The 15,661-nt window shown below is 41.2% G+C and overlaps 1 protein-coding gene across 1 annotated transcript in view; it reads right to left on the minus strand.

Moving 5' to 3' along the window:
• Positions 1–6,973: 6,973 nt before the first annotated feature.
• The window catches only part of cfap299 (cilia and flagella associated protein 299), a 639,847-nt gene continuing 631,159 nt past the window's right edge, over positions 6,974–15,661 (minus strand). Inside the window, exons 5-6 of the mRNA XM_055640171.1 lie at positions 14,894–15,023; positions 6,974–7,189 (exon numbers count right to left, since the gene is read on the minus strand). Of these exons, the coding sequence (XP_055496146.1) occupies positions 7,094–7,189; positions 14,894–15,023 (226 nt within the window). The 3' untranslated portion in view covers positions 6,974–7,093. The remainder of the gene's footprint in view (positions 7,190–14,893; positions 15,024–15,661) is intronic.

Here is a 15,661-nt window from a genome sequence, read left to right on the forward strand (position 1 = left end):
TCACTATTCTGTAGATTTCAATGAGGACCCCCTCATTCTTCTAAACTCCTGCAAATACAGCACCAGTGCCATCAAACGATCATCATATGTTAACCTACTCATTCTTGGGATCATGCCAAAAAACAATTAAACTTTCCAAATCATTCTTGTAAACTTGTAATCTGTCAGCTGTTTTAAAAAATGTTAAATGTAAATATTTTTATACATTAAAAAATTGTAAAACAAATAAACATTCAAAATGACTTGAAACATTTAAGTAAACAGAATTGATTCATTTTAATGTATATTGTTGATTAGTACAGGTGTCAGAGGTTATGGGGAGAAGGCAGGAGAATGGGGTTAGCAGGGTGCAATGATCAGCCATGATTGAATGGCGGAGCAGACTTGATGGGCTGAATGACCTAATTCTATTCCATCACTTGCCATTCATAGGTTCATTGGGCAGAATTCCACATGTAAGTCCTGGAGATGTAATGCAAGTCTAATTGTTGACTCAATGGGGAATGTACTGTTGGAGTGGAATTGAGAAATTGCCAATACGAACAATCAGCATGTCAAGGACTCCCATGTTTGTACATGGTATCATGAACCTAGTTGCATTGAGAATTGCTGGCAGCTGCCTGGTATTCACAGCCTGAGATGTTCAGGGAGGGAATTCCAAGAGACAACACGAGTTCCTGAAAAACTCATTAAATTACTATTGGTCGTCCGAAGAATTACTTAAAAAAAATCTGTAGCAACTATGAGAATAAACAGGTCTTGAGTTAAATATGCAACTGAGGATTTAAAAAGGATTAAATATTATATGGTTACATTTGTTTTGATAGCTAATGTATATTCTACTTTGCTACTTTTATAAACTTTTGACATGTCCTTTTTGATGATGTAATTTCTAAACATGAGCACCTCTAGTTTGTTTCTGTGTGTGTCTGCACCTATGATTATCAGGGGCATGAAACTTCTCCTGTGAATGGGTCCAAAACAGGGTACACTAGGGGTGGACATTTCCCTTTACATTCTTTTTCCTTTACCTTAATTTGAGCTGTGGTCAGGCATGATGGATTGGAAAATAGCAAGGAAACAGATGTGCTGCATTTCTCCTGATTTTGAGATTTAGCTATTTAAACGGAGGAATCTCCATGGGAAATGTCATAAATTCTTTGACATTGGGGACTGCCCCAGAGGTGAAGAATTGCTATGTTAAGGAGTCCCCACTTCTCCAACTGGGTTGGTGCCGAGCAAAGTAGTGGAAGCCAATTTAGGCAGCGAGATGGTTTACCAAACACTCCAGTAAGCAGATGTTACTGATGCTCTAATAAAGCTTCTTTATTAGATGCCCTGATAGGGATGAGACTGATCAGACCTCTGCACTCTGCATCAGTGAAGGAAATGCAAGACTTAAAAAAAAAAAAAAATCAGAACTTGACAAAATAACTGAAGATGAAGACACAGTGATCCTTAAAACATACTTTGGCGGGCAGGCAGGCAGCAGCTTTTCTGGCTGTTTAGGGCAAATGGGAACTTGCAATGCACTAATAGATGCATGAGTAGTTTCTGATTGGATGTAGAGTAAAGGATCAAGAAATATTAATAATACATTTACCATAACCATGTATCTCAAAGCAGTTACAGGCAAATAAATATTGTTAAGGACAAATACTTGGCTATTTCCAAGAGCCAATTCACAGTTGATAATTTCACAAATTAAAATGGGATTATAGCTAATTATCCATCTTATTGTTCGACATGCAAACGTTGATCAAAATGCACATGCTAAGATTTTTTTCTGTTATGGCAATATTTAGATCCATTTTCAAGTGTATGTGGGATCATGACTTAATGTCCCATCAGAAAGCTGCACTTCCCTTGATTCAGTACCAGAGCAGCTCCAGAGATATTTGTACAGAAGACTCTTGACTTGCAAGTAGAATTCGCAGATTTAAAAGGCAAGGTCATTCCCAACTGAACCATCAGTAACTGTTGAAAAAGCCCCCCGCCTCCATACCATTGCTGATTATATCAAATTATAAAGGTATCAGATCAGAGGGCACTGATGAATGAAGTCCTGGCCTTGCTTCAGATGCGAAGCCCACCAATTTTCAAGTTTCTTTTGTAACTCGAAGGAAATAAAATAATACTATTTTCAAGGAAATCTGTTCTGCGGGCTTATCTTGTTTGTTCAGAGTCTTGTGCATCTGGAAGCAAGTGGGAATGTCAGTGGGAAGTTAAAGGTCGATTTTTTAATTATTCCTTCAGGAAGGAGAATGGATATACTTGGTAAACAATATTACAGAGGAGCAAAGATAACTGAAAATATCCAGTTATATGTACAGAATCTTGTAACCATCATTCCTATTTCAAATCATTAACTATAGGGCCAGGCTTATCCGCTACCAACCAATCTATAGAAAATATGGGCAAAACCTGGTGTTTTGACAATGCTGGTGAATTTGTATCATAATTTGTATCATAATCATAAATCACTTGCAAATTCAAAAAGCTATAAATGCTGAAAATCTGAAATAAAACAGAAAATGCTGGAACCAATTAGCAGGTCAGGAGAATCTGCAGAGACAAACAGTTATTTTTTTGCGTTGTTGACTCTTCATCAAAACTGGGAAAGAATAAATTAAAGCTAATTTTGAGCGGCAATGAAGATGGGGTATAGTTGGGTTGAATAAAATGAATCTCTGATAGGATCGGACCAAATATGGCAGTTAAGTAGCAGACTATGTTTCTTTCTCTGTTTCATGTGTTGGGATAGTAAGGTAGAAGCCCAGCAGGCCAGAAAATAGAAAATCTGAACAAAAGCAAACAGGCAAAAATGGCCAATTCAGATATAGAAATAAAGAGTTTACCTAAATTTGGAGAATTTGATAAAAAAGAAGAAGAGGTGGTGTTCCCAGTGTTTGTGGTGGCATCCTTGTAACACTTCAAGATGCCACAGACAAAAAGATCAAAGACCAATGAACTAATGTGGTGGGCAATGGGAAGCTCTGGGTCACACCTGTGAACTGAAAGCGTGTTTGGTTTCTCCATTGTACAGAAAGCCACATGGTGCACATTGAATGAAGTTCGCCAGGTTGGAAGAAGAACAAATAAAGCATTAATTCACCTGGATCCCTGGGAAGGGAAGGAATGAAAGAATTGATGTTGAATATCCTGAGGCTGGATAGGATAGTGCCATATATGATAGGGAGTGGCAGGTGGAGTCAATGGAGTCAACCAGGGAGTTGTGAGGAGAGTCATTCCTTCAAAATGCTGAAAGGAGAGGGGAGAGGTATGTGTATCTGTAACGGGTATAGCTTGAACCCAATAGCAGCACAGAATCAGGCAGGTATAATTGGTCATGAACTTTATTACAATACTGTAACACAGAGTAGTAACACAGGAATGGGTACACCGTACTCACACAGAGGCTCAGGATTGAGCGAGGGTTCCGAAGTGGGGCAGGCAGGAGACGTAGTCGGGGTAGCGGAAGGTCCGGTAACCAGGAGATCCAACACACGATGCAAACAAACCAGCGAGGGACAGACAAAAGGAGAGTCGAAGCCAGGCAGGAAGTCGAGGAGCCATTGCAGGGATACACCAAACAGTCCAGGAGAGAGGCAGACAGAAACCAGGGGGTACGGGACGAAGGCCATGGTCGGGGACAGAAGGCTGAGGTAATATCCGGGAAGACGACAGGACGGAATGGTCAGGGGCAGGCAGGTTCGAATCCATGTAGTCAGTCGGGAAATTGCTGGAGAGTCTTGCATGAATGCTGAGAACAATCTGGCACTGTGTGAACGGTGAGGAGAGTCTATATACCGGGTTAATTGGTGATCAGAGGCAACTGAGTGCAACAGGTGAGGAGAGTTGGGCTGATGAGAGGGGAGTGGCAGGCAGGCAGGTGAGGATAAGGAGGGACCAGTGGAAAAGTACTGGGAGGTGAAATGGATGAGAATGAGGAGAGGGCAGACTGTGACAGTATCAAGTGATGATCTTCTTGAACCTGTTGGAAATTCATCTGATTTAGACAGAGGTGAAGTTTTTCAAACTGCTGATTGCCAATGTAAATAAAACATGTGCTTTCAAAACTAATAATCGTGAATGAGGAAAAAGGAGTTTTCCTGAAACATCTTTACATCTTCACAATTACTGTCCAAATCTATATATTTTTATGATGTATGCCAATTCTGTTAAATGGAAAAGTAAACTGTTCCAGCAGTCATCAAAATGAACATTACGCAAGTCAAAATGGTCGAGCAGATTGTTTACGGTGTGGATTTAATATTTATTGGGATATTTTGAAAATTTCCTTTTGAAAACGCCCTTTGTCGACAGATTATTCTGCGGAGGACTTTCAGGATTTTAAATCTAGAAATATCTTTTTTACAAAATAAATCTTTTAAATGTTGATATTAAGCAGGTTAACAATTGGTCCCATTTATCAGAAAAAAATAATAACATCATAATTACCATTGAAGGTCAAGGTGCATTACATATGTTTGACAGAAGTTCTGTAGTACATAAATGGGGTTGTAGAGTTTAATTAATTTTCTTGAATGCTGCAACAATGTATTGAAGCATCTGGAAATCATCAAACGGTATTTCAAAGTATCCCAAAGTTTGTGCAATAATGTACTCATTACAGCATTGTAATGAAACCCAAAGTCCGAAACACATCAGGCATCTTTACAATAGTTGGTTTATATGCATAGTATTTTAATAAGAGTCTAAGGATAAAGCAATTTTTACCTGTCTCGTTAACTATCATTGAACCATGGACCTGTACAGCATGGAAATAATCAATTTCCTAATTGAGACTCTTTCACCAAAAACTGAGTTGGACCTACACTCCTGATCGTTCCTCAGCCCATGTATTTTATTTTAAAACATTTATACAATTACCTTTTGAAGGCCGTTACTTGACCTGTATGCCTTATTTCAAATCCCAACTGTGGTGTGAGAATTGTTTCTCCTTCTGATTCTTTGCCGGGCACTTCAGATCTGTTCTCCCCTGTCAATCAACTTCTAACCTCTTCTACCTAAACTCTCCGTTACATTAACCATGTTAGCCAAATGCAAAGTGATCCCAACAAATCTGTGTTGTTCCATTTATTAGTGAATGTTTGTCCAGGTGGCTGTTAATTTTCTCCAACATTATTGTATCAAAAAGCTGACTCTTCATCAGAGTGAGGGGGCAGGCTGCAATAATTCAACTTCATCAATTTTTCTTTCTTTTAACTATGCTACAATGTTTGCAAACATCCTGTACTTTGGCCCCATTCGTGTGAGGTAAAGTAGTCCACAGGTTACAACAGGATTCCATTCCTGAGGATTATTTATAAACCAAATTGCTCGTAAATTGGAAATGAACAAAAACAATACGTGGGAGAGGATCACAGAAGCAGCTGTGATGGGAGAGTGAACAGGTGATAGAAGAGTGGCCGCCAACTGGCCTCGCTGACTAGGGAGGTGAGCGACTAACTCTGCTTAGCGCTCCCAGCTCTGCTCGACTCAACCCAGCCGTTGATTCTTTCAGCTTGGAGAGAAGGAAAGCAGAAATGCCATGTACCAATCTGCCTACAGCCTCTCAGGAATCAGCAAACCCCTCGCCATTAAACCCACTGGTCTTCCTAATGCTCGTTCATATATCCCATAGGTTGGGCACATAACTTAGAGAGTATGTGTGAGGAGGTTTGCAACATTGTGGCCAGCTCCTTTTCACCTTCATTTCTATGTTCTCTCAGCAATTGGGACTGGGTAATTTAATAATTTTTAGTATCCATCATTTCAATTCTTCCTCTTTATCTCCTCTAGTTTCCCAATAACCTACTGATTTACCATAGTTTTAGCAAATTAGTTTTCCTTGGTTAAAAACTTAAAAAAAATAATTGTCATTCAGCCATTATTTTCCATCCACCAAGAGATTATTGTTATGGCTTTAATCAATCTATCACTCGCTTTACGATGCAGTGATAATCTGTTTGTGGAGAACTTTGAATTACTTTTCATATCAACCACCAATTGGTTCTCATACTTTGTTTTGTCTCATTTATGTTTTACACTTTTCTTCTGTATTTTCATATTCAGCCTGACATCTTCTCGGAATATTATGTGGACATTTGTCATCTGTCCTCTTTCTTGCTTCCTCCTCCCATTTTCCTGCTTTGTCTTCCAGAGATCAGTTTTGGTTACGACCCATTTGTCCTCTACGTAAGTGTATTCAGATCAGGCCTTTAATGGTCACCAATTGTTTATTACTTTGCGTAGAGCATTATGGATTGGCGGGCATTGGATTCAGCCAGTTACTTATCCCCAAACTCAGTTATGATGTGCAAGGAGGTTGCAAGAGGGTGTCTGTTTGTTGGACATATACAGTACATCCAGGAACGAGGGGGGAGGTCAGAGAAAAAGTCTATGCTTGGCTTTCCTTCTTTAATGTCTAATAGTGTGAGTAAAAGTTGCTGTAAGTCCTCCAGAAATAGTATTCATTTGAGCAAACCAAAAGCATAGCAGGAAAGGAATAAACTTACTTTGCAATTAAATTTGCCATGTACTAGTACCCCCTTGCTGCCACATATCACTTTTATACAATATAGGTAATAATAGGGCGGCACAGTGGTGCAATGATAAAGTAGTTGCCTTGTAGCTCTGGAGATCTGGGTTCGATCCCGACTATGGGTGTTGTCTGTATGGATTTTGCATGTACTCCCCCGTGACCTGCAGGTGTTTTCTTCGGGTGCTCCGGTTTCCTCCCAGTCTCCAAAGACGTACAGGTTTGTAGGATAATTGGCGTGGTATAATTCTAAGTTGTTCCTAGTGTGTGTAGGATGGTGTTAGTGTGTGGAGATCGCTGATTGGCACGGACTCGGTTGGCCAAAGGGCCTGTTTCCGCACTATATCCCTAAACTAAAAAAAAGCATCGCTTTCTCCAACAGTTGGCTTACAGCAAAATTGAAAAAAAAAAGCATTAATATAAGAAAAACAATAAATATCCTTGCATGTTTATTGATTTCCCAGCAGATTTTACAAATGATTAAACAACCCTTTGGGTGAAAAGAATTACAAGTAAAAAATGGGTCATTCTTTTCTTGTTCTAAGATGCTCAGGTCTTTCTTCTGGTGATGTGATCATAGATGACAACTTGAACATAAAGTTCAGTTTCAATTAAACTTCGAGTGGTATTATCCCCAGGAGATGCCTGCCAAAATAATAAAATGCTGGTTAGAAATACATGGTATCAGCTTGGATAATATTTCAAAGTCTTTAACTTAAAGACTCTTTTATCAATGTATTAAAAATAGAACACAGAAAAGTAAAACACAGGAACAGGCCCTTCGGCCCACAGAGTCTGTGCTGAACATGATGTCAAGATAAATTAATCACATCTACCTGTACATGCTCCATACCCGTCCATCCCCTGCATATCCATGCACTCATCTAAAAGCTTCTTAAATGCCAGGCATTCCAGGCACCCATCAGCTTCTGTGTAAAATGTACCTTGCCCCACTCATCTACTTCAAGCTTTGCCCCTTGCACCTTAAAGTTATGCCCTCCAGCCTTTGGCATTTCCACAATGGAAATCTGATTCTCTACCTTATCTATCCCTTTCATAACTTTATATTTTACATGCTGAATGGTCTTTAAAAAACACAGAATGAAATCAAGGGTTATTTCAAGGAACCAACAGTTGTATGCAGATTTAAAAAAAAAATAACTCTGCTGTCCTATCTATAAACAGGTAAACTAGAAATATTTATTGAACAGATTCTGCACATAGCACAAGAAACTATTGCTCTTCCACAGAGAAAACAATTTGTGGTGCCAGTAATTGAAATTCTACCTTTAGGCCTATTCTATACTTTCAACACACAATGTTATTCTGGACTGAAAGACAGGATAAATCCCGCCCCCATTACTGTGCGTCTTTCTTTAAGTCATCTACCTTGTTGAGCAGAATGCCGGTTCATGATAACAGACTCTATAGAAAGACCAGGGAAAGTCAGGTTGTAGAATCGCTTGAAAATCTGAACACTCTATTGCTGGAAATCAAAAATAAAACCAGAAAATTATGGCAATAGGCAGCCGGCCGTAATTAAAATGTTGAAAGAGAAACAGAGTTGACGTTTCAGGTTGAAGACCTTACCTCAGAAGTGGGAAGGAAAGAAACGCAGCTTATAATACTAATTTTGACCTTGTCCATCTCCTTCAGCTCAGCACAGAGATGTCTACTTTGACTTCTTTGTGGCCCTTTTTTCTCTCTCTAGTCACTCTCTTTCCCTTAATGTATTAATAAAATCTCTTTCGAAATCACTTAATATTATCTGCCAGAACTATCTCCTGCCCTCTTTTTGTCCTTCTGATATCCTTCTTTAGTGTACTCCACAGTTCCCGAAACTCCTCCACTTGATCCCAGCTTCCTATACCTGCCTCATGCCTCCTTCGTTTACCCGATCAGAACCTCAATTTCATTCATCAAGCTACCTTACTCCCACCTGTGTTGCCCTTCACTCTTACAGAAACATGCATGCCATGAACTCCTTTCACCACACTTTTAAAAATATCCCATTTCCCAGATGTTCCTTTGTCAGCAAACAACCTATTCCAATCAACTTTAGCAAGCTCCTGTTTAATACCATCAGTTAGCCTTGGCCCAATTCAGCATTTTAACACGTTGACTGCCCTGTCTTTATCCATAACTGTCTTAAAGCTAATAGAACAGTGATCATTGGTCGCAAAAGGTACCCACCATATTTCAGTCTCTTGCCCGTCCCAATTTCCTAAGAGTAGATCCAGCTTTGCCCTCTCCTGTATAGGGCCCTCTACATATTGTCTGAGGAAATTTTCCTGAATACATTTTACAAATTCCACCCCACCCAAACCCTTGGCACTATGGCAGTCCCAGTCTATATTGGGAAAGTTACAATCTCCCACTATGACTACTTTATTAACCTTACAGCTGCCTGCAATCTCATGGCATATTTTCTCCTTCAATTTCTGTTAACTATTTGGGGGCCTGTGGTACACTCCCAACAAGGTAATCATTCCCTTGTTATTTCTTAGCTCCACCCATGCAGACTCACTGGATGAACCATCTTGAACTACTACTGTGACATTCTCCTTAATCAATAAGTCAACACCCCCTCCTCTTTTACCCCCATCCCTTTCTCACCTGCAGCATCTGTACCCTGAAGCATTAAGCTGCCAGTCCTGTCCCTCTTTAGCCAGGTTTTCGTAATGGCTACAGCATCCCAGTCACATGTACTTGTCCACACCCTAAGTTCATCCGCCTTACCCATGAGGCCACTTGCATTAAAATAAATGCAATTTAGTCCACCAATCCTTCCTCGCTCCTTCGTATATCTTTTCTGTCCACTGAACTTTCATCCATCACAATCCACACTGATTCCCAGCCTCTTACCTGCCTCAGTCCTGCAACCCCGCCCCAGAAAATGTAGTTAAAACCCGCCCAAGTAGAACTACCAAACCTGCCTACCAGGATATTAGTCCCCCTCTGGTTCAGGTGCAACTGCATTGTTCTTGTACAGGTCAGCTTTACCCAAGAAGAGATCCCAATGGTTCAAAAATCTGAAACCCTGCCCCTTGCATCAACTCCTCAGCCATGCATTCACCTGTCCTATTTTCCTGTCCCTACCTTCACTAGCACATGGCACTGGGAGTAATCTGGATATCCTTACTCTGGATGTCCTGCTTCGCAACCTTTTTCTAACTTCCTATAATCATTTTGCAGGACCTCATCCCTTTTTCTATTTATGTCATTTGTGCCAACATGCACAACGGCTTCCGGTCATTCACCCTGCCCCTTGAGAATGTCACCTAGCTGCTCTGAGACATCCTGAACCCTGGCACCAGGGAGGCAATCCTGGATCCACCATCCTCGAGTTTCGATTACTGCCACAGAATCTCCTGTTTGTCCTCCTAATTAAAGAGTCACCTAATTAAAGAGGCTTTGCCTGACATCACCCATCCCTGCTGTGCCTCAGAGCCAAGATCAAAGCTGAATTGAATTGAATTCCTTTATTGTCATTCAGACCTTACGGTCTGAACGAAATTTCGTGCCTGCAGTCATACATACAATAATACAATAATAAACAACAATAAACACAAATTAACATCCACCACAGTGAGTCCTCCAAACACCTCCTCACTGTGGTGGAGGCAAAAATCTTAGGGCTGCAGTCTTCCCTCCTCTTCTCCCTCTGCGCTGAGGGGATTCCCCACCGGGCGATGGTACAAACAGTCCCGCAGCTCACCGAACCCCGCGAACGGGCCGGTTCAAACACTGCGGCCCGGGGTGGTCGAAGCCGCCGCACCTCCAGTCCAGCACACGCAGCCGCCGGCCCGCGACTGAACCCAGGACTCTGGACACCACTGCCAGAACGTTGTCCCAGCCACCGGAGCACCGTCCCAGCCCCCGGACCGGATCGCCCTCACGTGAGTACCGTTCCACCCTTGGGCTGGGCCACTCCAGCGGGAGTACCGTTCCTCCCTCGGGCTGGGCCACTGATAATGATACTGTTGCTCAACTCTGACGGGTCATTACCCCCAACAATATCCAAAATTGTATACCCGTTTTGAAGGAGAATGGCCACAGGGGTCAGCTGCACTCTTCGCCTACCACCCTTCCATGTGGTCATCCACATACTCTCTTCCTGGACCTTAAGCATGACCACCTCATTATAAAACTTATCTAAGAAGCTCTCATTCGCCCTGATCCTGAGGTCCTGCTACTGCAGTTCCAGTTACCTAATAAAGGCTGCACCGAACTGCACCTGGATACAATTATAAGTGTGGTCATCGGGGATACCAACGGTTTCCCTGACTTCCCATATACTGCAAGAGAAAACATTCTACCTGCCATCTCTACTGCACTGAAACAAGAAACAAAAAGCACAACAATAACGCAAAACAGGCTATACAACAGGCACAACAGACTATAGTTTTACCTTCTCTCCCTCTCTCCTTAGACTCCTCGCCGAAGTTGGTGTGTTGCTTAGTTAATTTTCGGATGATAATAAAATTGGTGGAATTGCAGATAGTGAGGGAGGATATCAAAGTATACAATGAGATATCAATCAGCTGGAGAAATGGAAGATGGAGTTTAATCTGAGCACGTGTGAGGTGTTGCATTTTGGGTCATTGAATATAAGGGGAAATAATGTGAAGGAAGGAACTGCAGATGTTGGTTTAAAACAAAGATAGACACAAATAGCTGGAGTAAGTCAGCGGGACAGGCAGCATCTCTAGAGAGAAGGAATGGGTAATGTTTCGGATCGAGACCCTTCTTCAGACTGAAAGTCACAGGATAGGGAAACGAGAGATATAGACGATGATGCAGAGAGATATAGAATGATGAATGAAAGATATGCAAAACAGTAACGATGATAAAGGAAACAAGCCATTGTTAGCTGTTTGTTGGGTGAAAACGAGAAGCTAGTGCAACTTGGGTGGGGGACGTTTGGAGAAAGGGAGAATGCTGGGGCTACCTGAAGTTAGAGAAATCAATATTCATACCATTGCGCTGTAAGCTGCCCAAGCAAAATATGAGATGCTGTTCTTCCAATTTAAGTTTAGCCTCACTGACAATGGAGGAAAATAATTTGAGGAACAGCATCTCATATTTCGCTTGGGCAGCTTACAGCCCAACGCGGCATTTCCTCTCTCTCCATTGCTCCCTCACCCAAGTTGCACCAGCTTCGCGGTTTCACCCAACCAAAAGCTAACAGTGGCCTGTTTCCTTTATCATATCTTTCATTCATTATTCTATATCTCTCTACATCATTGTCAATATCTCTCGATTCCCTTTCCTGTGACCATTGGTCTGACGAAGGGTCTCGACCTGAAACGTCACCCATTCCTTCTCTCCAGTGATGTTGCCTGTCCCACTGAGTTACTCCAACTTTTTGTGTCTATGTTTGTCTATAAGGGGAAAGAATACAGTTAATGACAATACCCTTAACTACAATGATGTTCAGTGGGACGTCAGAGTCCATAGCCCCCTCAAAGTGGCAAAAAGGGCATAAGATATGCTTGCCTTTATTAGTTGGGGCATTGAGTATCTGGATCAGTTCCTGTGGATTGGAGGGTAGCTAATGCCATCCCACTTTTTAAGAAAAGAGGGAGAGAAAGCAGGGAATTATAGACCAGTTAGCCTGGCATCAGTGGTGGGGAAGATGCTGGTCAATTATTAAACATGAAATAGCGGCACATTTGGATAGCAGTAACAGGATCAGTCCAAGCCAGCATGGATTTACAAAGGGGAAATCATGCTTAACAAATCTTCTGGAATTTTTTAAGGATGTAACAAGTAAATTGAACAAGGGCGAGCCAGTGGATGTAGTGTACCTAGACTTTCAGAATGCCTTTGATAAAGTTCCACACAGGGGATGAGTGGGCAAAATTAGAGCACATGGTGTTGGAGGTAGGGTACTGACAAGGGTAGAAAATTGGTTGGCAGACAGGAAACCAAGTGTATGGATTAATGGGTCCCTTTCAGAATGGCAGGCAATGACTAGTGGGGTGCCGCAATGACCGGTGCTAGGACCGCAGCTATTTACAATATACATTAATGTTTTAGATGAATTAATTAAAAGTAACATTAGCAAATTTGCAGATGACACAGCTGGGTGGCAGTGTGAACTGAAGAGAATGCTGTGAGGATGCAGGGTGACTTGGACAGGTTGGGTGAGTGGGCAGATGCTTGGCAGATGCAGTATAATGTGGATAAATATGAGGTTATCCACTTTGGTGGCAAGAACAGGAAGGCAGATTATTATCTAAATGGTGTCAGGTTAGGAAAAGGGGAAGTACAACAAGACCTGGGTATCCTTGTACATCAGTCACTGAAAATAAGCATGCAGGTACAGCAGGCAGTGAAGAAAGCTCATGTTGGCCTTCATAACGAGAGCAGCTGAGTATAGGAGCAAAAAGGTCCTTCTTCAGTTGTGGCGAGACAACACCTGGAGTATTGTGTGCAGTTTTGGTCTCCTAATTGGAGGAAGAACATTCTTGCTATTGAGGGAGTGCAGCTTAGGTTCACGATGTTAATTCCCGGGATGGTGGGACTGTCATATGATGAAAGAATGGAGCGACTGGGCTTGTATGCGCTGGAATTTAGGATGAGGGGATCTTATAGAAACATATAACATTTTTAAGGGATTGGACACGCTAGATGCAGGAAATGTTCCCGATGTTGGGGGAATCCAGAACCAAGAGCCACAGTTTAAGAATAACGGGTCGGCCATTTAGAACTGAGATGAGGAAAAATGTTTTCACACAGTGAGTTGTGAATTTGTGGAATTCTCTTCCTCAGAAGGCAGTGGTGGCTGATTCACTGGATGCATTCAAAAGAGAGTTATATATTCTTAGGGCTCTATAAATGGATGATCAGCCATGATCACATTGAATGGCGGCGCTGGCTCGAAGGGCCGAATGTCCTACTCCTGCACCTATTGTCTATCTATCAATGAGTATGTCAGGAAGCCATGTTGCAGATTTATAGGACAATGGTTAGGTTACATTTGGAGTATTATGTGCAATTCTGGTCTCCCCATTTACAGAAAGCTTTTAGATAGGCAGATGGAGGGAATGGAGGGATATGGATCATGTGCAGGAAGAGTAGATTATTTTTACTTGGCATCATGTTTTGCCCTGTCACTGTGGGCCGAAGTGCCTGTTCCTGTGTTGTACCGTTCTGCGTCATTCTATTTGTCACAATATGCTTTAAAAAGCTCGATAGGTAATAACCGACTACCATATACATGGCCAGTTTTATTGCAGTTCAGCTGCATTGAACTGTGAATCTTGCAATTCACGGGAGAGGCCATATTTATAAATTATTTTTAGTAGTGTAAATCCCACCAGAACTCAACTGGATGTCTGTTTTTAGTCTTTGTACAAAATCTGAATACTGCTAGTTACAGCTAAAAATAGTTCAGGAAGTGAGCATAATTCATATCTACGTGCAGTAAACCATTGCTTTGCCCTGGTATGGACCATCACATAATGCAGTCAAAAACAGTTGGTCTCAGAAGGTTGATTGTTGCAGAAAATGGAAGAAACAAACACATTGTCATGGTGAGATTCTCCTGAGCTTAGAGCTGTAGTACAATGAAGGAATTTTGATTTATGTAGTTATTAAATAAAAAGGGTTGTGTTGAAAATGTTGTTACACATGGTAACCAGAACAGCTCTCCCCCTTATTGAGGCAGCGTACAGATAACTATTTTGATCTGGCTACACTGGACTTGTTGATCATGTTTGATGCTGACAGTATCCCCTCCCTCCCCCAAAAAATAGTGGTTCTCATCTTCTATCATTGACCTTCCTCACGTTGTGAATTACAAAAATATATCTATAAATATTAGAAAATAATTTAAACATGCCTCTTGTTAACCCAAGATCTACTGTACGTCATTTTTCAAACTTTAAAAATGCTTTGTTTAATCTACTACTTTGCCATATCACCTTATTTGTGAGAGTGCAAGTCTATTTGGCAGCTTGTGTGAATAACTCCCTTTCCAATTAGAGCTGTGATATTAATACATGTTTACGTTGCTAAATCATTATGTTGTCAGCAATTGCCAATTAGATGAATGAAGCTCCATGTCAAATCTTGAGTGTTTCCAATTTTTTTGGAGCTGTACTCGCCTTAATTTAATTGTTGAGCAAAATATAAACAGCCCATCCTGGAACTCCGGAACAAAAATTTAAAATGCTGGTATCTGAAATCTGAATTTGCCAATTGCTTGTTTTCGTGCAGTCTGTCTACGAGAGTGTTCTAATGTTTTCAGCTTTTAACGTTTGTGATGTTTACAACCTCAGAAGGGAAAACAGATCAAGTAGCTTGGGGGTTGATCAGAAAAGAACAACAAAACAGACTCACCTTTGGATCCACATTTATTACTTTACGATCTCTTTTGTTTTTGAAAAGAAGTCCAGAAGCATTGTCTGTGATCACATGATAATATGGGCTGGAATTAGACGTGGAGTTTTGGGTGTCCCAGTTGTAGAAGCTGTCATAAAATAAATATAAATGATTGTGCTGAGTTACAATTGTTCATTCCAATTCATTTTTTAATCTGACATTTAGGCATGTGCTCCTTCCAAGCAGTCCAAGTGACATCCTGAAGAAAAAATTTAAAAAAACCCTGAAAATTTGAAATACAAGCAGAAACAATGAGTATGTCAGGCAGCATCTGTGAATATACAACTAAAATTTATGTTTCAGGTCAGAGATCATTGTCAGAGTTTAATTTAGAGATACAGCAATGGAAACAGACTCTTCGGCCTACTGAGTCCATGCCGACAATCGATCACCCAATCGATTACACTAGTTGTACGTTATCCTAATTTCCTACACATTAGGGGCAATTTACAAATACCAATTAACCTACAAACCTACACCTCCTTGGGATGTGGCAGAAAACCAGAGCACGCAGAGGAAACCCATGTATTCACAGGGAGAACATGCAAAAAACTGCTCAGATAGCGCCTGAGGCCAGGATTGAGCCTGGGTCTCCGATGCTATGAGACCACACCTCTACCAACTGCCCCGCTTTGCCGCCCAACTACTTCCTCAAATATTGAGCTCTCTGTTCAGCCATGTTATGTGAGGGAAGAAAATAGGAGTTGTGGCCGACGGAAACGTACA

Source organism: Leucoraja erinacea, chromosome 1 (assembly GCF_028641065.1).
Source record: "Leucoraja erinacea ecotype New England chromosome 1, Leri_hhj_1, whole genome shotgun sequence".
Classification (NCBI taxonomy): domain Eukaryota; kingdom Metazoa; phylum Chordata; class Chondrichthyes; order Rajiformes; family Rajidae; genus Leucoraja; species Leucoraja erinaceus.